Source organism: Chroicocephalus ridibundus, chromosome 11 (assembly GCF_963924245.1).
Source record: "Chroicocephalus ridibundus chromosome 11, bChrRid1.1, whole genome shotgun sequence".
In the NCBI taxonomy this organism is placed as follows: domain Eukaryota; kingdom Metazoa; phylum Chordata; class Aves; order Charadriiformes; family Laridae; genus Chroicocephalus; species Chroicocephalus ridibundus.
Window position 1 is genome coordinate 11,774,191 of NC_086294.1, and position 24,791 is coordinate 11,798,981.

A 24,791-nucleotide genomic window follows, 5' to 3' on the forward strand; every position below is an offset into this window, starting at 1 on the left:
CATCAGGCTAGTCACTCAGGAGGCTGAGGATGATTTTTTTTATCCTAGAATTAAACAGTAATTTAACTGAAGTAACATGAGTACAAAATCACAACAGAAGTTGAGACAGAGGGGCTTGTAGGTTTCTGTATGAATGCTTATGTTCCCTCCTTGACCTTTTGAGTGTACAGCAGTGTATGGTGAGACTTATCTTGTAAATGAAGTGATGCCTGTAGTCCAGTATTTGACCAAGTTGAGAATAGTTAAGTATTGTATCTAGGGAGAATGGACAACAGTGAATTGATCCCTTTACCTGACTTACTCCTAGGTAGTGATATACCTGTGTGTTGAGGACTGCACTCTGGCTTTTTAACCTCTCCATGTTTCTACTTCTGTGATTAAGGATGAGGATGGTGAAATTCAACTCTTGATTTTTTTTTTTATTATATTTTTTTTTTTATTCCTAGCAGCTAGGAGTCCTAATACACTCCTTGCATATCAGTTTAGCTGGCTTGCATCTCATCAATGTTCTTAATGCATTATTTGCAAAATAGTATCGTATCAAGATTGCAAATTACAAATATGTTCATGTGTCTCTCTCCAGTTATGAAAAGCTCTCAACCCCCAAATTTCTGGGCTGCTGAATAGCTTGGAGTCTGATGAGTCAGCTTGATTAACTGTTGCATGTCATTAAATATTCAGCCTATTTTTTTCACAAGGAAAAAAAATAAATTTAAAAGGTGTCTAAGCTGTATCTTGCACAATGGGACTACAGTGAACACATTTTGTTAAATGTGACCAGGAGTACTGCTGGAAATACCATACACTTTAAGATACATTCACACTAGCAACAACTGACTTCATTCTTGGGGGAGGACAAATGGTTTTTTTTGCCCACAACAGTGCTGATCAAAGGTGTAACCGCTTCCTAGCTGCCCCCAGCTTTTCTGTTAGCAGAAGGGATATTCAGGTACTTGTTAACCTGCCTCAGACACAATCACTGGGTTAGTTTAGCCTAGTAAGATGATGTGATGATGTAAGCAAATGTGGTTAACTGTCCTTAATAGCTACAGAAAACTCTTGCAGTCCTTTCCTCAGCAGAACTGCAAGGGGCAGGAACCATGTGACGAACAGTAATAAAAAACTGGGACAGTGCCTTTGTTAGACAGATCATCTGAGCACAAAGATGATGTCTTTCCACAGCTGCATGCCATCTTCCTTGTCCGCCCGTAGAAAAAGAAATTATATCTATAAAACACTCAGTATTACTGGATGGAACTAATTTTTCATAGGGAGAGATTTTGGTTAAAACTCTAGTTGTACCAATAGTGGAACTTCCAAGCATGCCCTAAGATACGTTCCTATCTTACAGGATTTGTTTTTTAAATGTTACATGATATGTTGACTAAAACAAAGTTCATTGTGCACTTGCACAAGTATTTCACCGTGTGGCATTAAAAACCAGACTTAGAACTATGTTCTTATTGTTGTGATCCAGATTGAGTAGGTACCTGTGCAAATCTGTCTTTCAGTAAGAAAATCAGTGGGTTCCTTCCAGATAAAGCACAGGTCATTTTGCACTTCTGTAGCACTTTGCAGTTGCCTGACTCTGGGTTGCTTCATCTCTCTGTCTGAGTTTTCTCCATAGATAAAGCCAGCTTTTGGAAATGGATATCCAGAACTATGCTTTGAGATGTATAGATAAAGTAAGTTATGGAAGCTGTAAGCATCAGTTCCATTAGATCACTTTGTCTGGCATTTTACTGGGACAGTAGCCCAATATGGAAGTAACAAAATAGTTCTAACAAAGGATGGAGAAAAATATCTTTTATTTAGATTATTTACAATTATTAATTGCTATTATCAATCTAGTTGAAGCGTGTCCGAGAAGCTGAGAAACAATGTAAACCTCTTCTGGAAAAGAACAAGTGCCTCACGAAGAGAAATGATGAACTTATGCAGTCTTTGCAGCGCATGGAAGATAAATTCAAAGCAGTCACTAAAGAAAATATAGAAATGGTTGGTACTGAAGAGCAAAATGAGGATTACTGTATCATCTATGTCTGTTATGGTGGCCACATCTGCATAGTGTATGCATGTATATACATAGAGAAAATGTGTTGTATACTGTGTGTAATACTATTGATAAGATATAGGCATGCTTAGATCTGTATATAATAGACTTACATACTATAACATTGTGTATTATGCATACACATGCAATATATTTAAGTGAATGCATAATCAGTTTTTAATACTATCCCCAAAATTAGAATATTGAGTTTTAATTGTTTAAAAAAAAAAGAAAGAAAACAAAAATAGTATAATTGAGTCATATCCCACTGTGTTATTTTGCATCTGGCATTCAAAAAGGAAGCTGCTAAGAGCGATGTTTTCAGCCAGCATGATGTTCATCTTTGAATGTGCATGTTCTTGTTAGAGCTGATGATGGCAAAGAAAAGTTCTCGTCTGCCACTGAGCACATACAATCTTTCCATAAAAGATATGCATGGTAGATGGATATGGGAAAGGGAGAATGGTGGTGTAATAAATTTGGCTAGGGTTATAAATTTCAAGTATCAGGGCTATATGAAGCGGGGTCGAAGCAGTTAATGTCTGTATATCCTTCAAATGGAATTGCCCTGAGTATCAGCCAGAATCCAGTCCCTGCACATGGACTGATGTTGCTTTGGCATTAATGAAAAAAGGAGGTGTAAACAGATGTAAACTGGCAGGCTGAGACGACTTCCCCCGCTAAGCGTGTTTGTGTGTCTTGTCTCTGCCTTCATCTTGAGCAGGCTGATGCAGCTTTCCTGCTGATTAGGATGAGATGATCAGATTCACTTTCTTGTCTTATAGAAAAAAGACTTTAGTGTTACAAGGTTAATCCGCTTTAAGACTCTGCAGTTCACCCATGCCCAGAAGACAGATAAACTTATCGCAGGTGTCACAGGTCAGAATCCTTCTTCCACAGCTGTGCTAGGACAGATCACAGCCCCTTGGGCTCTCCCACAGCAAAGAGAAGGGATGTGGGAATCTGCATGGATTAGCCATCAGTGGAAGTGTATTTAAAAGGCTGTACAGTTTAAATGAAAGATAATGTCTAATTTTTAACTGAAAGGTGGTCTTTTTGCCTTTTAATTGCAGGATCTTATTTTATGTGTTTCTTCTTCTTACCACAGAGAGAAAAAATGACATCACATCCTCCTCTAAAGAAATTAAGATCTCTCAACGACCTGGATCAGGCTAATGAGGAACAAGAAACTGAATTCTTGAAGCTTCAGGTCATAGAACAACAGAACATAATTGATGAGTTAACAAGGGTATGTCCAGAGCACCAGGAAATTAGGAATGATTCCTGTGTACAGTTCACCACTGATAATATTTTTTCTTCTAACTAACGGTCTGAGGGTTAATAGCTTATCTTACTTTTAACACCTGCAGATTTTTAGATGGAGGTATGCATGTGTATGGTTTAACTGAATTACTAGGGGGGCAGCAGGCCCTACAACTCAGAAGTACAACTCTTGTATGTGAGTTGAGCTCTACAAGTGAATGCAGATTAAGAACCATGGAGCTTGGGAAGATACTATGTGTTCGGAAGGCAGGGTGGTGCCAAGCTGTTTTATCATTATAACTAAGCTACCATTAAAAAATTTCCTTAACAAGAGGCAGGCACACAGTGCGATTATCGTGTGCTGGAAAAGCGTGTGCTGCTAGACCATGGTTCACTAGATCTTCTGTCATTTAGTTCTGACAATGCCTTTTTCAGCTGACTTTGCGTTACGATCTTGAGGGGAAGGAGAAAGAGACTGCAAAGCAGGCTGTTGCCTCTTCTAAGACATCATTGCTAGAAGTGGTGAGATCAACACTACCGTCATCTAATTTGAGACAGAGGCAGCCTCTCCTCTGCAGGAAGGCAGACAGCCCCTCGTTCAAAGCCCAAACCAGTCCCCTGCAACAGGCCTCCCAGTGATTTTAACAGGAAATCCATCAGCGCCTGTTGTTTGACAGCCTGTCAAGGCAACTGCACAACAAGGGTTGTTTTTTTTCAGATATCCCATCTTCCCTTCTTCAAGTGGTTTTCAACTGACACGTACAGGTTTGGATATGAATCCTCCCACCTGGAATCAGATTCCTGTTTGAACATATGAACAGAGAGTCAGCAGAAGCCCAATGATTGATTTCCTTTATAGATTTGGCCTTCTACAGCTGTAAGCAAGAGAAGAGAGTATAACTTTTTAATCTTATTTTCCAGGACAGGGAGAAACTTATTCGTCGCAGGAAGCATAAAAGAAGCTCAAAGCCAATTAAGGTAAGAGGAAAAATTGTTCTGAGCTTATAAAAATACTATTAGGCTCTGCAAGAAAACACACTCTAGCAATCTGATTAAAGAGAGCTTTGTGGATTATAACAATCTGCTTTAGTGATCCGGTTTATAAACACCTTAGTTACTTTGGGAGAGCTTTTTAAGTCCACTTTGAAATTCAGTTAAGGGTGTGTACCTATTTTATTTTCAGCAAAATGGGGATGTTTTTCCCTCTGCTCCAAAATAGTAATCTTCCTTCCATCTGGTTTCTATAAATATTGGTCTCAAGGTATATTATGCTGAGATGTATTTACATTTCCAGACACTTTCCCATCTATCTCTGCTATCTATTTTTCACAGCACACACGGGCTAAACCAAAATCCTTGTGCATCGTTATTCTTCAAGAGGAAGTTTCTGCCTGAGAAATTGAGTGTCATTCTCTCCTGCTCAGTTCCACAGGCATTTGGCTACCCCGTGTATTACCCTGAACTGGGTCAAGTCCAAAGCTGGTATAATGTACAACAATTTTAGAGCTGAGTAGTCAGTAGTGGTTCAACTAGCTCCTTTATCAGCTAGATGTGAAGAATGACTTTGCAACAGCCACATGCCAACTCCAGAAAGCGGAAATACTGTGTAGGAAACAGAGTTTGGTGTCTCTTTTTCCTCCAAAGACACCCCTTAGCACATCATCCATATTCTGTGCAAGTAATGCAATGCTCTCCTACACACAGAGAATTTCAGACCAGTAAATCCTCGATGTGTCATTGCATTGTTTCTATATGGGTTTTGAAGCAATACAGAGCAGGCACAATTGGGAGACAAGGTCTAAAAAGTATTTTCATCAGTCAAATTTATTTCTAAGCCAGAGATCGTAACATGGGAGAATATGGCTATTGTCTTCACTTGGAAAAATATGAACAAAAAAAGATAATATATGCAAAAGGTTATTGGCATCTTTGGTACATGCTTTTTGTGTGATTCGAATTCCAGGTTTAGAAGATCGTAACCTGTCAGCAACAGTGAAAAATGTTGCAAAGCAGAAGCGTATCTTAAATGCTCGTCAATCAGTTTGTCTGCAGAATTATTCATAAACCAAATATTTAAATGCTGAAATCTGTACTGTGAAACCAAGCCTGCAAGGTCAAACATCCATACCTTCATAGATGACATGACTCACAGCTTTCATTTGATTTAATTCAGTTACTGAGATTGGAGATAGTGAGCTGTCAGACATACAACCAAACTGTGTAGTGTGAGCAGTCTCTTGCAACATGTGGCAGTTACTGTAGTACTGGAGAGATGCATGAGATAAAAATTCCTTCACGCTAGTTTTGTATTAGCATAACTTTCGCTCGCTTACTCCAACAGCAATATCAGTGAGAGAAGCACTGAGGTATTAAAAATATCAGCAGCACCTGAGAGAGAAGGAGAGTTCCTTATTCTGCACACAGTGCCATCTCTGAATGGTGTTATCTTTGCACACCAGTCTGTATGTTGATAGATGTCTTCTGAACAGCTTTGGGGTTAAGGAACAATTCTTCTGCCTTCCTGCAAGGGCAGAGACTTCTCTTCTAGCATGTAGCTGCTCCCATTATGTTTTCCAAGTTTTAGACTGAGCCAGATCCTCAGCTTAGAAAAAATTATCGGCAAACTCATTCTCCACCAGCACAAGACCTAATCGTCAATATGTTTCCCTTTGGGTTTGTTTGGAGGTGGTAATTGTAGGCGTAGCCCATTGTTCTTTTTCTGTGTCTTGCTTTAAGTAACAAGCAATGTGATTTTGAAATAACCTCCCCCCACATCAGAAACTAATGCTACCTGGAGATTCAGAAATCATGTTTTCCCTTCTTTAGAGACACGTGGTGGATACAGTTTTTGGGTACGATGATGATTCCATGGATTCTGAAACATCCTCTGTGGCCTCATATAGAACAGACAGAACACCAGCAACCCCAGATGATGATCTGGATGAGGTAAGATCAGACTCTTTCCATAGGGAAGGACAAGTTTTCAAGAGATTTTTACCTCCAAAACACAAGTGGCCAGGCTCTCAAAACCACTTAGGTTTTTATAGTGCGTATTGAGTGATAAGTTCTTCTTTAAGTTTGGCCTCAATTTTGATTACCGATATACTGAAATGCCAAGAGGTTCTTTAAAAATATAGTCCATGACTTCATTGTAATCTGAGATTACTTTTTTCCTCTCTCCCTTCAAGGAAATAAACCTATCACATTTTTTTTCAGCTTAAAGACATACAAATGCTGTATAAATTCCACATTCTTATTACTTCATGTCACACAAAAAACCAAGACCTGTAAACTAACTATTGTGCTTAAGAAATCACACTTGCATTCTTTGCTTTGGCAGTGCTCTACTCTGGTGCTTAGACATGTCCTTTCTTATCCTTCAGGGTTTAGCAGCGGAAGAATCAGAGCTGCGGTTTCGGCAGCTGACAAAGGAGTACCAGGCCCTGCAGAGAGCGTATGCACTGCTGCAAGAGCAGACAGGAGGCATCATAGATGCTGAAAGAGAAGCCAAGGTCAGTATTTGAGAGTAAAAGCATTTCATTGCTACCAGGACAAACCCCTCAAAGTGACATACAAGGGAGTGGAGTTACATACAACATTCATACAACTGAGAGATGTCTGTTTCACTCATTTGCTAAGTACATTTAAAGAGAGGGGCAATTAAATTGACACAATCACTCAGTTTAGAAGGAGTTGTCCTCCACCTGAACCTGAAAACTCTGCAGTTAGGCAGGCATAGCAAAGCAGGCAGTTCTGCAGTTTGGCACAGAATCACCAGGGTTTCTCATCTTTTGCCCAGGTGTGAAGGGGTTGGGTTTTAAAGGTAAATGGAGGCCTGTGGCTTTTCACAAAGCACACATTGCACCAACTTTAGGAATATTCACCTGAATGTTTCTAATGGAGAAATACAAATTACATTCAGATTTGAATGTGATGCAGGCTACAGTAAACCTTCCAAGGCTAAAAATGTCCCTCTAATAAAATCATGGAACGTTCATGTTGGAAGGGACCTTAAGTGGTCTCTAGCCCAAACTCCTGCTGAAAGCAGTGTCAGCTGTGAGGTCACACCAGCTTGTTCAGCACTTTGTTGAGTCTGCTCTTTAAGATGCCCCAGGCAGTTATCCTTGCTTCTTTCCTACTACCTTTTGCTACTCTCATCTACTAAGCGCTTTTCTTCAATTCAGGGACTGTCCCTTACTAGGGTCTTTGAGCATAGCCTGTCATCCCAAATACCCGAGCTTGTGTTTCGCTACTCTAATGCAGTACATGGTAATAGTAGGCTTGGGTGGGGAGAGGGGACTCATCTACCACTCTGTTCCCTTGTGTCATCTGTATGCCAGTCTGAGGGGTGGCAAAAAACATCGCTGAGCCAGAATCTTTGTAACGGTTACTCACTCAGTGGAAGCAACAGCATAAACCCAGACTCTGCGGTGTTTGGTTTCCTTTTAGTACCAGTCACATTGCTGGTTTTGTTACTGTTTAATGCTGTGCATGACTTCAACAGGCTCAGGAGCAGCTCCAAGCTGAAGTCCAGAGGTATAAAGCCAAAATAGAAGATCTGGAGAAAACTTTGGCACAGAAAGGGCAGGTGAGCACTTCTTGTGTATTTTCTTTTCCTGTTTTGGATCTTGCCTGCTCTGCTTACAAAATACCTGGTACAATTTCAGTATAGTCTTCCATGAGGTGTAATGTTGCTGTTCAGTAAACGGGCAGGTCTACCGAGTTCAGAAGCCTTGCTACAGCTTGGTAGCCTAATATGTTGTTATTCTGTAAATGACAGTTTGTTCCTGTAGGATTTTAAAGCCTGAATATTGTGGCTCCAATTTTCAATAAACATGCCCAACATCATGGAGGTGATTACATGATTATTCTGTAATAGTACTGCTTCATCCAACAGGACTCGCACTGGGTGGAAGACAAACAGCTTTTCATTAAGAGGAACCAAGAGCTTTTAGACAAGGTATGCTCCCAAGTTTTGTGTGCTCACTCTGAAGGGTAATCTGGATCCTACAATACATTTTCTAGAGTCCTCCAACAGTGATGTCTCCACATCCCTCCACAGACAACCTATTCCAGTGCTTTACCATGAGAGCAGTGTGTTTAATAGTTAATTCAGACTAATGTAGTAGCTAACCTGACACCTCTGTATAATTAACTTCCCCACTGATCTTCACTAGGATGGGATTCTTTTAGGAAAACCTGCAGACTAAGCATTTTATGATGTTTAGGAATTTGATGAGCAGTTCACCTGTAAACTAAAGACTCACTGAGGTAAAACAGCAAGTAGTGAATCATCTCTAGAGTTTGGATTTTGCACTCCCTATGCTACCTCAACTACTGCTCACCAAATATTCAATGTTTCTTGTAACAGTCACACAGATCCTGAATTTACATATTTCTATTAGATAGAGAAACTGGAAGCAGAAAACCACCGTCTGCAACAGGAGCTGCAGGATGCTCGAGACCAGAATGAGCTGCTGGAGTTCCGCAACCTTGAGCTGGAGGTGATGGATGAGCTCGTTACAGTAGAGCTGGTAGCAAATTAAACTAGTGTGCTTGCACCTGGACACCAACTCTAATCAAGTGTCTACAACAGCATTGTCATGATATAACAGAGTAACAAATCAGGCCAGCATTTTTAATTGTGAGCTGAGGTATGTCAGCTCTAATATCCTGGAAATAGTAAGCTCCATACTTGACTGGTTCACCTCTGTCTGAGCTAGGTGTCCAGTGTGCATAGGTAAGCTTAGCTGATGAATGTCAGCACAGCTTTTTGCTACCACACCTGCGGATATGGGTTTTCTAGTACTTTGGAGGAGTCTGTTGTCAGTGTGCTTTGTTCTTACTGCTGGCCTGGAGTCTAGTAAAATCAACAGAAGTTAATTATATTGAAATTAAATAACCAAGGCTTAAACTCCATTCACATGTACTTTGCTCAGGGCTGCATCCTGATTCACAGCTAAGATCTCTTCTGAGAGTAGGCATCCAGGGGTTTTTTTTGGGTTGGTTGGTTTGGTTTTTTCATGAACCTGAGCAGGTCTTGGAGGAGAAAGAAACATTGAGTATACTTTTATCTCTAATAGCTGCAGAGTAGAGTGTTCCTATAAGAAGTCAGAGGTGCAGGTACAGTTCCCTCTTCAGGGCCTTCAAAGCCCTGTTTTTCCCTGTGAAAATCTTATTGCTAATCTATCAACTATACTGGCTTTGTTCTTTTCCCCTCTTTCAGCAAGGGTGATGAGACAAGAGTTCAAGTTTCATTGAGAGTGCTGCTGTGAGAAGTGCACCTCTCTAGCCCTGTGCTTGAAGGACTGGAACTGTTTGAAGCTTAAGTCAGCAATGATCGATGAAATTGCATAAGCAGTTGTAAGAGAAAGTATCAGACCCAGGGCTGTTGTCTTCCAGTACCATACCTATGGGGTACACACCTACCCCTCTGACCCAGAAAATCTTGAATTCTTTCCCCTGTGGGGCCTTGGCTGTGAGAGGAGAGGGAGCCGTCCTGCCCAAACTGATCTCTACTGGCTGGTCAGAGTACTCCTCGTTGCAGAGGAGAAAGGTGCACATAGAATCACAGGGTTGGAAGGGGCCTCTGGAGATCATCTCGTCCAACTCCCCTGCCAGAGCAGGGTCACCCAGAGCAGGTTGCACAGGAACGCGTCCAGGCGGGTTTTGAATGTCTCCAGAGACGGAGACTCCACCACCTATTTGGCCAGTCTGTTGGCCAAATATTTTGGCCCAGCCACCCTCAAAGTAAAGAAGTTCCTCCTCATGTTTAGGTGGAACTTCCTGTGCTCAAGTTTGTGCCTGTTACCTCTTGTCCTGTTGCTGGGCACCACTGAAAAGAGCCTGGCCCCATCCTCCTGACACCCACCCTTTAAGTATTTATAAGTATTGATAAGATCCCCCCTCAGTCGTCTTTTTTTCCAGACTGAAGAGACCCAAATCCCTCAGCCTTTCTTCATAAGAGAGGTGTTCCAGTCCCCTCAGCATCTTGGTAGCCCTTTGCTGCACCCTCTCCAGCAGTTCCCTGTCCTTCTGGAACCGGGGAGCCTAGAACTGGACACAGTACTCCAGGTGCGGCCTCACCAAGGCAGAGCAGAGGGGGAGGATGACCTCCCTTGACCTGTTGGCCACACTCTTCTTGATGCACCCCAGGATGCCATTGGCCTTCTTGGCCACGAGGGCACATTGCTGGCTCATGGTCATCCTGTTGTCCACCAGGACTCCCAGGTCTCTTTCCACCGAGCCGCTCTCCAGCAGGTCAGCCCCAACCTGTCCTGGTGCATGGGGTTATTCCTGCCCAGGTGCAGCAGCCTACACTTGCCCTTGTTGAATTTCATAAGGTTCCTCTCTGCCCAAATCTCCAAGCTGTCCAGGTCTCTCTGTGTGGTGGCACAGCCTTACAGTGTGTCAGCCACCCCCCCCAGCTTTGTGTCATCGGCAAACTTGCTGAGGGTGCACTCTATCCCCCCATCCAGGTCATTGATGAATATATTGAAGAGGACTGGACCCAGTACCGACCCCCGGGGAACACCACTCGTCACTGACCTCCAACTAGACTCTGTGCCCTTAATCACGACCCTCTGAGCTCTGTCTTTCAACCAGTTGTCTATCCACCTTACTGTCCATTCATCTAACCCACTCTTCCTAAGCTTCCCTGTGAGGATGCTGTGGGAGACCGTGTCAAACGCCTTGCTTAAGTCAAGGTAGACCACATCTACCGCCCTCCCCTCCTCTGTCCATCCAGTCATGCCATCATAGAAGGCTATCAGATTAGTCAGACATGACTTCCCCCTGGTGAATCCGTGTTGCGTACTTCTGATAGCTTTCTTTTCCTCTATGTGCCTTGATGGGCTTCTGCGGCAGAGGGAGCCGAAGCCAGGCCTGCGACAGCCCGTTGGGTGCTCCAGCTCCGTGGGGGACATCAGTGTGTCCCCAGGGCTGCTGGCTGGGCTGGGCTGGGCTGTGCGCGGGGCCAGTGGTGCTGGTGCTGCTGCCATGCTGTGAGCTCCTGAGGATGGCTGGGGTACAGAGCCAAGGTGCCCAAGGGATGCTGGCTCCCTGGACGAGGGTTTGCAACAGCTTCCGTTCTGTTGATTCCTGAGGCACGTTTAGATTTAGACTCTCTGTGCTTTGGTTTCCTGCCACTGTGGTGGGGATAAGAGACATTTTACACAGGTGAATGGGGTCTTGCTCCTACAGCCTTTATCAACGTTCTTGGTGATGCTGGTACGTGTGAAAAGCTGACAGTGCCCGCCTGTGTGCATATAGTGTTTGGCCTGGAGTTGTCCTAATTTGTGTCTGGAGGCTGTAGGCCCTAGCACAATGAATAGTGACAGCTTATCTGCCTGCTTACAAGTACTGTCACTTCTGCAGGCACTGGACACATTCCCTGTTGAGCAGCTCTCCCCATGACCTGTGTTAGGTAAGAAAGATCCCTCAGGTCACACTGGAGATTGATGGAGGAGATCCAGAAGCCTCTGCAGGCAGCCAGAGGACCAGGTCAGACCTCGATCTCCCTCTTCCCAGACTGTCCCTAGTTTCAGATTCTTATGAGCACCAACCCACAAAAACGTCCACTTGGTCTTTTCTGGTTTGTTTCTCGGTTGCTGTCCAAGGCCTTACATACTTGCCATTCCAAGCTTGTAGGTAACACAGAGCCTCTCCTGGCTCTCATGAATCAGTGCTATGACAGATTTGTCCCTTATTTATAGAACTTTTCACACAGTTTTACCTGACAGCTGTGTTTCCATATGACATGGACCTGGACTGATCAAGTGAATTACATGTTCATAAACCAAAAATGTATTTGACAGTGAAATTTGATCTTCACTCCTATGCTTGCCTGAATCTCTGAAAGGGATGAGAAACAACATCTTCAAATTTTTATTTTTGTCTTTGGTCTTTTAAAACTGGAAAAATATTTGTAGATTTTATGCAATGAAAATGTATAAATAGCTAAGTTGATCAACTTTTTTTGAACTTATTACTTTCCGCCAATATTAGAACATACAACATACCAAATGTATAATCTGAGTATCCTGGTAGTCTTAAGTCAAATACCTGTTTCTAAAAGGAGTTTTTACAACAATATATAATTGTCCAACACTTCATTAAGCAAATCACTTGAGTTTAAACCAGGTGATAGCCTTTCTGCAGACAATTTACAAATTTACATAACTCATCAAATAAATAATCTCCTATAAAATAAATAGCTCAGGTTTAGGATCCTGTCCCACTTGGCACACTGTTTTTCAGACTAGGTCTAAATATTTCTTTCTTTGACTTGTAAAATGAAGAGCTTGGCATTGCGAAGCATGATATAAACAGTAGCTATGGCATTTAATGAGTTCCGTGTGAATCTCCTTCAGTCTAATATGTTCTCTGGTGTCTTTTCAATTTATATCCAGGAGAGAGAGAGACGGTCCCCACCATTTAATCTCCAGATTCACCCATTCTCAGATGGTGTGAGTGCTCTACAGATCTACTGCATGAAGGAAGGGGTTAAGGTAGGTCAGTTTTATAAGGCAGCACTTCTAACTACACGAGTGGTGGATGTTGGCCATATAAAACATTACATTCATCTCTGCTATAAGAACTCCACTACACTTTAAGCATTTAAAGTCAGTCTAATGTAAGAGTGTGTGATGACTGACACAATTGAATTGGACTCATAATTTTCATCCTAATGATAAAACCTAGTTCAAAGGCAACTGAAATCCGTGTGTGATGCATCTCCATTGGATAAAACAAAATGGTTGATTTCAACATGCGTTATAGGAGGGACAAATATTGCAGCTGTGATAAAATATGCATGTCGTGCCTTTTTCTTATTCTCTCTTTGCAGGATGTCAGCATCCCAGACCTCATAAAGCAGTTAGACATCCTAGGTGATAATGGGGTAAGTTAAAGTGGGAGATATATTTCCCTTTACAAGCTGCATTTTGTTACAGTAGAGTAAGTGAAATGTATAATTATCATGACTGTTTTCTAAGATACTTGTTAAATTATGTAATATCAGAACAATTCATTTAAGGAGTGTTTATTTCCATAAGTTAAGGATTTGTGAGATTTCAATAGTCAGAGATCTAGTAATGAAGTAGCAGCTTTAACACCTGGTTTAGCAGACTGGGAAGAATGTCCAAAGGCCACTGATATTCAGAACTGGGCCTGACTGCACTCCAGTCATTCAGGAAAGGACGTGAATTAGTTTGGCAGTCTGAGCCAAACACATCTTCATCAGGACTAGGATTCCTCTGCAAACAGTTGCATAAATGGGCAAGAATTACCAAATCCTCTGTGGCTTTCAAAGTGGGCATTGCTGCCCACTGTAGTCATCCCTGCAAAAGAGATCATCTTGTATCTCTGGCCAGCATTACATATGTTTTAAGAAAGCGTATAAGAAATAAAGATAAAGGATCATGATTGTCTATTCATTTGCTGGTGTAAATCGCTATTTTTACAAAAGCTTTAATGGCAATTCAGCTTTGTAAAATTAGCATGAAGACAGATAAATAGGTCTAATTTTAGTTTACATTTCTCATAAGATGCAATGGAATGAAAACACATAGCTAGTCTATATCATGCAGAAAGGCAAAAGCAGTGTTCTTTTTAATATGTTAACAGACTCTGAATGTTTTCATGGGAATAGGATACCCGGTACTACAGGGATCCCCTGAAAACTGCAGACCTAGTCTGTAGCCTGGATTATCTTTATTCATGCAGGGAACTGCTGCCAATTTTCTTCTTCCCTCTCTTTCTCTTAACAGAATTTAAGAAATGAAGAACAAGTGGCCATAATTCAGGCTTCCACTGTATTGTCCTTGGCAGAAAAGGTAAATTGTATGCTTGCTTTTCTCCTGTGTTATCTAAGGCCTCATTTAACACTGGAAATTTTCTGCTCTGTTGTTGTTTTCAATATTGTTAAACTTTCTAGTGTAGGAAGTGATTCCCCAGATAAAGTAAACTGTGCGGGCACAGTCCCAAAACACCTTGCTAAACCAGCAAAAGTATCACACTCAGCTGGCCCAAGCAGTGAAGTCAAAACAACTACAAATGCAACAAGAATACGAAATGAAACTTACAATTGTAAACAGAATGAGAAACCATAAGACACTTAAGCCATAATTAGTTATAGCATGGGATTTCTAGTCCTGAAATTTCCAAAGCTTCTGAAGGGATCAGTATGCAAAATTTCCACTGAAAGTATGTGTCTGAAGTTCCTTACAGCAGGTTACAGCTCTTATTGTCTTCCCTCCAGTGGATCCAGCAGATCGAGGGAGCTGAAGCTGCTCTGCATCAAAAAATGATGGAATTGGAAAGTGATATGGTAAGCAAGCTTTCCTTAATACACATTTTAGAGGCAAGACACCGAGTGTGTCACATTTACTTGGTGTGCCAAACGGTAACTAAAAAGGTCTTTTGGCAAATGAAGTATGCAGGCTTTCTTTGATTATTGGTGAATCCATAAAATTGTTACTAGACTGGTTCACATGCAACAGCAGAGTAACATAGATACAGAAATAGTGAAGCTTTGAAAACTTTCTTTCCATGAGGATGACTGTTTATTCATAAGAACAGAGGGGTCAAAGGTTGCTTAGTGATTTTCAGAGATGTAAATGACCCCACTCTTTGTCTCATAAGATTCACAGTCTAAACATCAGCTGTTGCATCACATTTTATTCAATACCAATATGTGGGAAACTAATGAATTACCATGCTGTTTTCTTTCATTACATTTCAAGACCATAACATCCTAAAGGCAAAACATTCACAGCTGAACTGAAGTTGCTATAGCACCAGTAAAGTTAGTACCTTACCCTAGTCTTTTTCTAGTTAATGGAAATAACTACAAAGATGAACAAGCATAACTACAAGAGCTGGATAGCTGTAGTGGTTTACGTTGTGTTCCTATGGTATGTCTGTAATTGAGTCAATTCAGTATAAGGTAGGCTGAGAAGTTAATGCACAGCAGCTTCCCCCAAATAGTGTGAACATGAATATGCCTGTTTAGTTCCTGTTTAGTTTATTGCAGTTTCACACTTCCTCCAAAATAAGAGAGAGCACAAAAGGAGTTGTTCATGATGACAGAGGAGGTATCTTTAGAAAAATCACACAGAAACCCCTAAATTACGGTACTGAAATGCCAAGCAATATCACTGAAGTCAACAAAGAGACGATGGATTTAGTTCCATGTAGATCAGATGTACTATCATACAAAAGCAATCCACAGCTATTTTCCCTTCCTTCTTTTCTAGCTGAGTCAGATATTAATAACTGCGCAGTGTCAGTTGAAGACCAGTCTTCTTGTCCTGCCTGAGTCAGATATCTGTAGTTGATTTAATAAAACTTCCTGAAGCATTTTGAGTGACTGATTAATTTTTCTGTCCAAACAATCCTTCATTGTAGGAGCAATTTTGCAAAATAAAAGGCTATTTGGAGGAAGAATTAGACTACAGGAAGCAAGCTCTTGACCAAGCATACATGGTATGTACAAAGGAAACTCTACAGCACGTATTGGCCAGCACTGTGACAGGACACAGACTCCTGTTGGATCAGAAACAGAGGGTTTTGCTTTTTTCTTAGTAAATTTTTGGTTTGTTGTTTTTTCCCATTCTTCTAATGCACTACAATGCAATCTGCACAGCTTCAACACAACACCTAGCTTTTTTGTGTCACAAAAAGGCAGATCTCCTGAAGTCTGAAACTCTTTGTCAGTTAAAGGCAGATATTGCTCATTAAAGTCAGCTTGTCCAACTGGAGTCAGTGCAACCAACTGGAACTTGGATGTGGAATCTTGGCCACTCTTTCCTCTTTTGCTTTTTAGCACAAGGAGTCAAAATCTAAGAATTGCTGAAATACTCATCTTTACACTTAGAAAATAGGTGTGAAAATTCTATCCAACTCCTAATTATCTCTGTAACTGCTTTTTAAAAAGTCAAAGTGAGGGATTTTAGTGAAAATTAATATTAAAATATCTTTAAAATAAAAGTTCATATTGTTTTGTCAAAACACGGAACCATTTTATGAGTTATGCTTTTCACGTTTTTGCACACCTGAGCACAGGAACCATCTCTCATGCAGGTGCAGAATCTGCCACCAACCCCCCAGTTCCCACTGTGTTTTAAACAATGTTTCATCTCTAATTGGCTTTTGGTATTGCATCAACCAGAGGATCCAGGAGCTTGAAGCCACCTTGTACAATGCTTTGCAGCAAGAAACGGTGATAAAGTTTGGGGAACTACTCACTGAAAAACAGCAGGAAGAGCTGAGGACAGCAGTAGAAAAGCTAAGACGTCAGATGCTGAGGAAGAGCAGAGAATATGATTGCCAGATTCTTCAGGAGAGGATGGAGCTGCTCCAGCAGGCTCATCAGGTGAGGAAAAGGAACCACGCACATACCCATCTACTCAGCTTTGCTGTATAAGAACATAAGCTGAGGTCAAATTTAGGCAAGCTCCAGGTCATGACGGAGCATGGCATCTAGTTTTTTGAGCTGTTTCATACTTTGTGTCTTTACTGTGTAAACAAACAGATGTCATATTAGCTTCTGGAGGATTCTTTTGCCATATTTTAAGTCTTAAAATTCCAAACCAAAGTTTTCATCCAGAATTCTGTCAACATGAATCTAGCTTTGTAATAAAAATGGTCATCCCTAGTTATTAGACTGGGCACAAGAGGAACTGCATGAATGCTTCTGGCTTGTGTTACACAGCAGAGCTATTGGTTTTTCCAGGTACTTCTGCTCTGTCTCCCCCAAAGTGGACAGTTGTTACATTTCACTGCTCAGATGTAGTCCTACGTTCCATGTTCAAAGACCAATATTTGCTGCTCTGCAAGCTGTGAGGCCCCAGACCAAAATGGCAAACAGTCACAGCACACTGATTAATGTGACATCTGCACAATGAAACAAAACTTACACAAATGTTTATGGGAATGAGAGAAAGCATGTGTCCAGTGGTTAGGGTTTCTGGTTCACAGAAAGACTTAGTTTTCACAGTCCTGCCTGATTCTGAGTTGGAGACTTAAGAATGGTCTGCCCTTCCTTCTTTTTATCAGGCCACTGCAGTGCGAGGAGATTCTTGATTTCAGCTGTGGCTGCCACCCTGATTAAGGCTGCTGCCCTGATTAACACTGCCACAGCAGGTCTGCCTTCTGTGGACAGCCCTTAGCCAGCCTCAGCTGAGATGGGGCTGGGAAAGGCTGAGAGGCAAGGGCAGGAAGAGGTAGTGTTTGAAAGCTGGCATAAGCTAGTCATCTCCTCTCCAGACAATTAGGAAGATGGTCACAGGGATGCCATCTGCTCTCCAGGTGCCACCGCCTCCAGGTGGCTCCTGGTTTGCCCCTTTGGATCTCCGCTGGTTGCTGGGCAGCTGTCTTATGCCCTGACTAAACAGAGAAAAGATACTGAGATTCAAGGCCTCATTTTTCATACTTAGTAGGTCTGTTACCTATTCTGTGGGATCTCTCTTCCCAAGGGGCCAAAAGTTTAACTCACTTTACATAAAAATATGTCTTGTCTATAAGTTACATGTATTCCACTCACCACAGAATCAATGTTTTCATGGTATTGTATACATTTATCATTTCAGACCTAATAATAACACTTTAATCCTCTTTCAGCACATCAAACTGTGAGAAATCTTAATGAATCATGATGTAATTCTAAAGAGTATAACCATGATCTTACACTTTACATCTCTTTAACACAGGATTAATATAAAATAGATAATATGAAACAGATCCACTATTGATATCAATTTCCAGCATTTGAGGATACAGTCGCATATATGCAGTAGCATATTTTGAGCAGTTGAACACATAGTAAAGCAGTGGTTAGGCAGGGTTAGTGAATGGAGTCATGGTACTACACAAGATTATCCCTGCCAAAGAAATTAACTTGTTAATTTCTAGGCTTTTGGCACTTGGAACATTAAGTTACTTGTTCAGAGGAGTAAATTTTCTGAGAATTTAGGCTAGATGCTTTCTTTTCTGATTTCCAGAGGATCCGAGATTTAGAAGATAAAACTGACATCCAAAAGAGACAAATTAAGGATCTGGAGGAAAAGGTTGGTTCTGTTATACTTTTGAAGCATGCTGATCAACTTTTTTGAAAGTAATGACCTAGTTCTCTTGAACTACATGAACTTTTTGTTTAGATGAATCAGCTGGACCTGTTGGTGTTCTACTGTGCTTTCTTTTCAGTTTGTGTTTCAGTATATACAGACTTTATTCTTAGTCTCCTCTGTAACATTTCATTTTAGGAAATAAATGCCAAACACTTTCAATTATGGTGAATGATACCGAACCAACTGATGAAGCCTTTACTTGGCTGTTAACTGCTGTGTTGGTAGACAGGCAATACTTCCAGTAAAGGCAAGGTGAGGCTAGCAAGCGGGAAGGACTGAAGGAAACTGAGTCCGTGTCTGAAGACTGTCCTTATCTGGCAAGACTAGGGAACCCAGGTTCTGATGCTGTCCTCTTTATTGACACTTGTAATTGACTATGCAATATAAATATAGTACCAGAATCTTGCCCTTAAACTGAACTGTCAAAAAATTATATATGCACATTCTTTATATATACTATATATGTATATACACACACACACAGTCACTCTCTCTAAAAATATGCACTGCATTTTTTTGGTGAATAAGGCCAACTCTGTTACATTGAGTTTTGCTATCTGTAGATGAGTTAGATAGGATTGTTGAAAAAAGATCATAGCATGGGCACAGCATGCTGCTGCCAGTATGGTTTCTAGAAACGCCAGCCTGGTGTAAGATGCACCTCCAGTGGTAGTGTTGCCAATGTACTTATATTAGTAAATATCAATGTACATGTGTAAGCTATAACGTGAAATAATGGCTATATTAGTACAATTACAGTAGTGCTAATGAGCTCTTTCAGTTTATATGTATGTTCCTAAAGTGAAACGAGTGTGTATAGCGCAAAACTTGATACAGATAAGTCTTTCCACTTTTCTGCCAATATTTTTGTGATACAAGGACTTAGTGTCTTTCTTTCTAATATATGAAACTTGGAAAAATAACAGATTATAATCTGTGCTGAAAATAAAAAAAAAATAAAGCAAAGCTTATGCCATGGTCAAAAGGAGACCTTGAGTAGAAGACCCTTAGTGTCAATTTTCAAAAGAGCTTTCAGCTCACAAAAATTCACATCTCAGAAGACGATGTATTCATGATTAAAACAAGACATCCAAAATTTGATTATTAAGCATTTAATGGTTAGGGTTTGATGTTATGTGTGTGTATGTGTATATATGCATATATAGATAGATAGATACAGTTTTGCAGGCTATTTCCAGCATGGATTGCAGGCACTGGTTTGTAACGCACTTAAAAATACTACCCATGCTATTTTTGATATCCAGCTTTGTGACTTCAGTGGTGGTTCAGGTGGTTCATAGTGACAGTTATACCTCAGGCTTTCAATATGGTGCCAATTGTAATTCATCACCAAAATTAATGGGATCTTTCTAAGCCTGGAAGGTGCTATGGTACTTACAGAAGTAATTGGGGAAATACAGTGTTTTCTGAACGCATAGTTACTCTAATTGTCCTACAGAGTGCAAAAATAACCCTGATGCTTACAATACCATGACCTTTAGTTTTTATGCAATCTTCTTTTTCTTCTGCAGTTTCTGTTTCTATTCTTGTTCTTCTCTCTTGCCTTTATTCTTTGGCCTTGATGTCAATGTGCCTCTTGGAAAGGTAAGACTTTTATTTATTTCCTCAAGGCTAGCACCTCTTGCACAAAGCTGGCGATCCCATCCTTTTGTGTTACTGTGTATGTCTGGAGTCAGAGAATTCAGCAGGTCGTTGTCAATTTGTAGTAGTTCACAGTTGGAGGGTTGTCACACCACCAAGTTGACAAGGGAGCTGCAGTCAGACCAACACCATCCAACATACTTATAAGTGAATTGCCAAAGCTTGCTGGTGATACTATGCTATTCAGAATTGTAAAACTAAAAGCTAACAAGAATTTCACAGTAACAAATAGCCAAGAGAATTGCAGGTGAAATTCAATGTTGATGTTTTCAAAGTGATGCAGACTGAAAAGAGTTTATAAATCTCAACCATATGCACACTCTGAGCTCTGAACTGACACTCAGGAACAGATCAGGAGGTTATAACAGGTAGAGCTCAGTGCCCAGAAGTAGGAGAGGTACAAAGAAGGGCAAGGAAGAATGATCAGCTGCTGAGAGATGGGAGGAGGCAGATGGAGAGATGGAAGGATTTTTCTGGGTCAGAAAGCGAGATGCTGTTAAAAGGAGGTATGGGAGAGGTCTAGAAAATTTTCCATAGAATGGATGAATAGATGGCTATTGATCACCATCTCCTCCAGTATAGGCAATTATCATGTAATAAGTTTAAAGTAAACAAAAGTTTATAGTTAATGATGTAGGATGTAAAGAAGTCTTTAAGTCTTTTCCACAGCAATTTATGATGTGGGATGTAAAGAAGTCTTTACCACAGCATGCTTAGCAGTTGAAAGTTCAGAGTCTAAAGAGCATGTGAAGATGGGGAAATAAATCAGGGAACTACAATGTGCACGGCCTTCAGGTTTTTCCCTTTGTGCCTAGCCACTTTCAGAACCGGGGTGCTGGTCTAGGAGGGTCTTTCTTCTGATCCAGGATAACAGAAGTAGAACATAGCCTAGATAACGTTATGTTAAAGACTCAAGGACACATAATGATGGATCAAAAGTTTCTGATCTGGGGTCAGACCCATACCATTAAATTTCTCACTGTATCTCTTGGATCTGGCTTGAGCTATGCCAGTGAATAAATTCTTCTGCCCTGCACTTGAGGCAAGCTGAGAATACAGTTGTGTGTGAAAGGTGTTTTGCCATGCCCTGACGCTGTTTGTGCTAGCTCAGCCTTTGTTCCCAGGTGCAATTCAAGGTATTGGTTATAACTCAGTGGCATGGGTCCAGTTTGGTGGGTTTTCCTTTTCCCTCTAAGGAAAAGCCCGCTACTTTGTAGGGGGCTACTTGATCAGCTAGATCAAGGATTTCTCTTGCAGTTTTGTGCTGACGTAGAGACAACTCTCAGAATTAGCCCCATCAACTGGAATCTACTGCTTCCTTGGCTGGCCAGACCTCAAAATGAATGTTTTCATGGGCTGAGGCAGCAATATACATGGAGGTTGGGCTGAGTGGGGAATGAATTGTAGGGAAGCATCAGAGGAATGTGGACAGATCAGTGATCATGGCTCTGGTATACAATGGCCAACATCATTATAGAGTTGCTGCTATTTAAAACATACTGCCTTGATCCAGTGAACATTAAACAGATTAAGTTATGACTGCATATTCACTAATGTTCCTGCCGCAGGACTTCTGGGAACCATGACACAGCACAGCAGCTGTGAGATGTTTTGAGCGGCTGTGACTGGTGAAAATTTGATTTTACAGTTTCTTGCTTATTCATAGTGTGTGTGGGGGAAATCAGAAAGTCTTCTGAAACAGACAAATTATGTATAGGCTAATTTTAAGAAACCAAAATTTTGTTGGATGTAAGGGAATCTTGGATTTAAGGTGCACCTTGAAAACTCACAGGAACTGACAGTGACATTTGCAAGAGCCTGTCTGCTTGAGTTTTTCCCATTTGCCTATACTTTTGTCCTTTTTTCAGTTTCTATCACAGGTACGATAAAGTCTTTGTAAAATATGTGAGAAAAAAATGGGGCAATAAGAGGTTCAGAATTTTCTGTATATACAGTTTGCCCCTATATTTTCCACCTGTATGGGTATGGAATTGGTTTTCTATTGAGTATTTGCCTTTTCTGGTACAGCTACAGAATTGGTAAGAAGCTCATACATCCTACCTACCAATGCTGGCATCAGCTATAGTGGAAGAAAGATAAGAAACTGAGGTGTTTCTTATTTCTTTGAAAATGTGCCTCATAAGATATCCCTTGCTCAGTTTAGGTCAGCTTGATTAAAAATGCATTCATGACATTAAACTACTGAACGTTTTTTTTCTAATTCCGTCTCTTTTAAGATGGAGCATCCAGTAAAGTCTTTGCAGTAGAGCGTGCATTCTGAGAAATACAAATTAAAATTTTCATTAAAATTAGAACTCATCAGGAAATGTTGTCTTCCTGATTTTGTTAATTGTTTTTAGTTTTGAAAAGAGTTGTTTTCAGGAAAAACCTCTGTGGTAGATGCAAATGCCAAAAAGATCCACGAAGATGCATAAAAATAATTTTTGTTTATAGATATAACATTTTTCATTAGAAAAGAAAAAGATGATTCACATGAAAAATTTAATCCACCTGTAGCTGAATTTAGAATAGGAAATCCCTAGTCTCAGGACAAAAATGTCAGTGTATGCTTCCTGAGGGCAGTATGCATGGTTTTGGTATGTCAGCATGGAAGAGAAATGAAGGCAAACTGAGAATTACAGACATAACAGGGATGACTCACTTGGCTTTTCAGGAATTGCGGGTATATACCAGTATCTTTTGAAATAAGCATTTCCCAAAATAGAAAAAAAACCCTGTTATTCTGACATTGGAATTCCGGCAGTGCTGATTAACTCTTTGTCTTGGAGCCTGCGAAAATATCTCAAGTGCCCTGTCAGTGCCTGCATGCTAAGAAAAAGCCCCGTGGATGCTGTGGTGATTTCAGGTTGCTGTTCTAACAGCCTCACAACTAGCTCTGCGATGTATTCAAAGGCAGACTGAATGCTTTGTTGCAGAGCAGCCATTCCTTCCCTCTTCTCAAAGCAGGACGGAGAGAACCGCACATATAAAAGAAGAATCAGGACCATCAAAAAATACACCAAAACCTCTACATTTCCTGGTAACACCTGTGCCCTTTTCGTCTAATTTGAGGGCAGGTATTGGCTGGTCAGAAAAGCTAATGGAGTGTTTAAGGTCACAACTCTACATTCCTCCTAAAATTCTAGCAGATTTATTATTATTCACTTGCAGTCATTCTTCTACCTGCATGTGGCTGCTGGATCACATGTAGCACAAGCTCTCCGCTAATTTGATGCATTCCTCACTGGCGCATTCATTGAGGAGGACTAATAGCCAGAAGAAATGTAAGCCTTTTTCTGTCCCTGTTAGGACTGGAAGGGCTATCACAGCTGCAACGGAACCCGGGCAGCGTTGAGGCTGATTTCATTGCTGGGCTTTTACACAGTTCCCTCAGGGACCGTGTAAAGGCTTGACTTTCCCACCCCCTCGCCCAGCTTCCTGCACTAGGTTTTCTGCTTGTTTTAAGCAACATCTGAGGTTTAGCAGGTGTAAATCCCTTTGGTGTCACTTCACTGAGCCCAGGAAGGCTGGTCCAACAACAGCGCCAATGTGAGAAGAGCTTTGTTCACTGTATTCACTGTCGCTCCATAGCGGCTGGCCCCGGGAGCGCACGAGGGTCTAGTTCCAATGACTTGTGTCTCTGATCCCCATAGAGAGGATGAGAAGCATCAGAGAGACCTGAAATTTGGGTTACAGCCCCGGAGAGCCTGCTGGTGTGTTGTGCCACTCCGAGATGAATGATTCTTTTGCCATTTTCACATCCTGCTTTTGCTTATTAGGCTATGAATGTCAGGTAGGGAACAAGAAGATGGGTTACTGTGAGCTGAACGGCAGAGGAAGTAGCCATGACAGTGACGGAGATATAATGATGTAGAGAATGGGACACTGATTACGAAAATGGAAAAAACGTAAGGGTGAGGTGTGTGTGTGGATATATAAACTCGGTGCTTTTCCAGAAGAGATCTGCATTGCTGTGAACTCCCTTGAACTGTGAGGAGTCTTGAACTGTAAAGCCATAGCAGGCCCAGCATCACAGCAAGCATGATACCTGCAGTGTTTTACCAAGGCAAGTCCCTCTACCAGTGCAAAGCATCAAGTCTTGTAGCAGTTTCTCACAACCAAGGCAACGGTAAGCAGCTGTTAGCTGCTTGTCCCCTGTCTGATCCCAGTCTTCACCCCCGCCATTTCCCTCCACGGGATCCTCACCCCTCAATACCTGAGGGGAAGTCTCCAGACAGAAGCAATTTGGGAATGGTGTTGTCAAGATTGAGAGGGGTTTTTAGCAAGGTCATATTTTCTGAGGCTGGAATACATGGATTCAGAGAGAATAACTGTCATTGACTTGTGTTTCCCATTTACTTTAAAAGCCACCTGCCCACCCAGGTGACTTTGACATTTGAAGTAACTCAGCAAGGGTGAGCGTGGTATGGGGAGTGCGCCATCAGCATTTTCTGGTTCAAAGAACTACTGAGATATATCACATCAGGGGGATCTTGGCAAGATTACTTTAGTTCCATTGGATGCAAGTTAACTTTGTTAACTTTATCATAAGAGCCTTCAAACAGATCCTTGATAAAACAATAGCCCAAAGCACAATGCATCCTTGAAATGTACCTAGGGAACCATATGATGATGAAAGGTATTTGGTTTTGTCCGTGCCTTGCTGCAGTTTATCCTTTACCGAC

At 41.2% G+C, this 24,791-nt stretch overlaps 1 protein-coding gene across 3 annotated transcripts in view; it reads left to right on the forward strand.

The window, feature by feature from the left end:
- Nucleotides 1–24,791, forward strand: part of JAKMIP2 (janus kinase and microtubule interacting protein 2) — a 66,606-nt gene that overhangs the window by 36,842 nt on the left and 4,973 nt on the right. For all 3 annotated transcript variants that reach the window (XM_063348902.1, XM_063348904.1, XM_063348903.1), the window contains exons 6-21: nucleotides 1,852–1,998; nucleotides 3,162–3,302; nucleotides 4,238–4,294; nucleotides 6,143–6,262; nucleotides 6,700–6,828; nucleotides 7,821–7,904; nucleotides 8,214–8,276; nucleotides 8,722–8,820; nucleotides 12,727–12,825; nucleotides 13,164–13,217; nucleotides 14,086–14,151; nucleotides 14,577–14,645; nucleotides 15,725–15,802; nucleotides 16,488–16,691; nucleotides 18,319–18,384; nucleotides 19,977–20,049. In XM_063348902.1, the coding sequence (XP_063204972.1) occupies nucleotides 1,852–1,998; nucleotides 3,162–3,302; nucleotides 4,238–4,294; nucleotides 6,143–6,262; nucleotides 6,700–6,828; nucleotides 7,821–7,904; nucleotides 8,214–8,276; nucleotides 8,722–8,820; nucleotides 12,727–12,825; nucleotides 13,164–13,217; nucleotides 14,086–14,151; nucleotides 14,577–14,645; nucleotides 15,725–15,802; nucleotides 16,488–16,691; nucleotides 18,319–18,384; nucleotides 19,977–20,027 (1,527 nt within the window). In that variant the 3' untranslated portion in view covers nucleotides 20,028–20,049. The remainder of the gene's footprint in view (nucleotides 1–1,851; nucleotides 1,999–3,161; nucleotides 3,303–4,237; nucleotides 4,295–6,142; nucleotides 6,263–6,699; nucleotides 6,829–7,820; nucleotides 7,905–8,213; nucleotides 8,277–8,721; nucleotides 8,821–12,726; nucleotides 12,826–13,163; nucleotides 13,218–14,085; nucleotides 14,152–14,576; nucleotides 14,646–15,724; nucleotides 15,803–16,487; nucleotides 16,692–18,318; nucleotides 18,385–19,976; nucleotides 20,050–24,791) is intronic.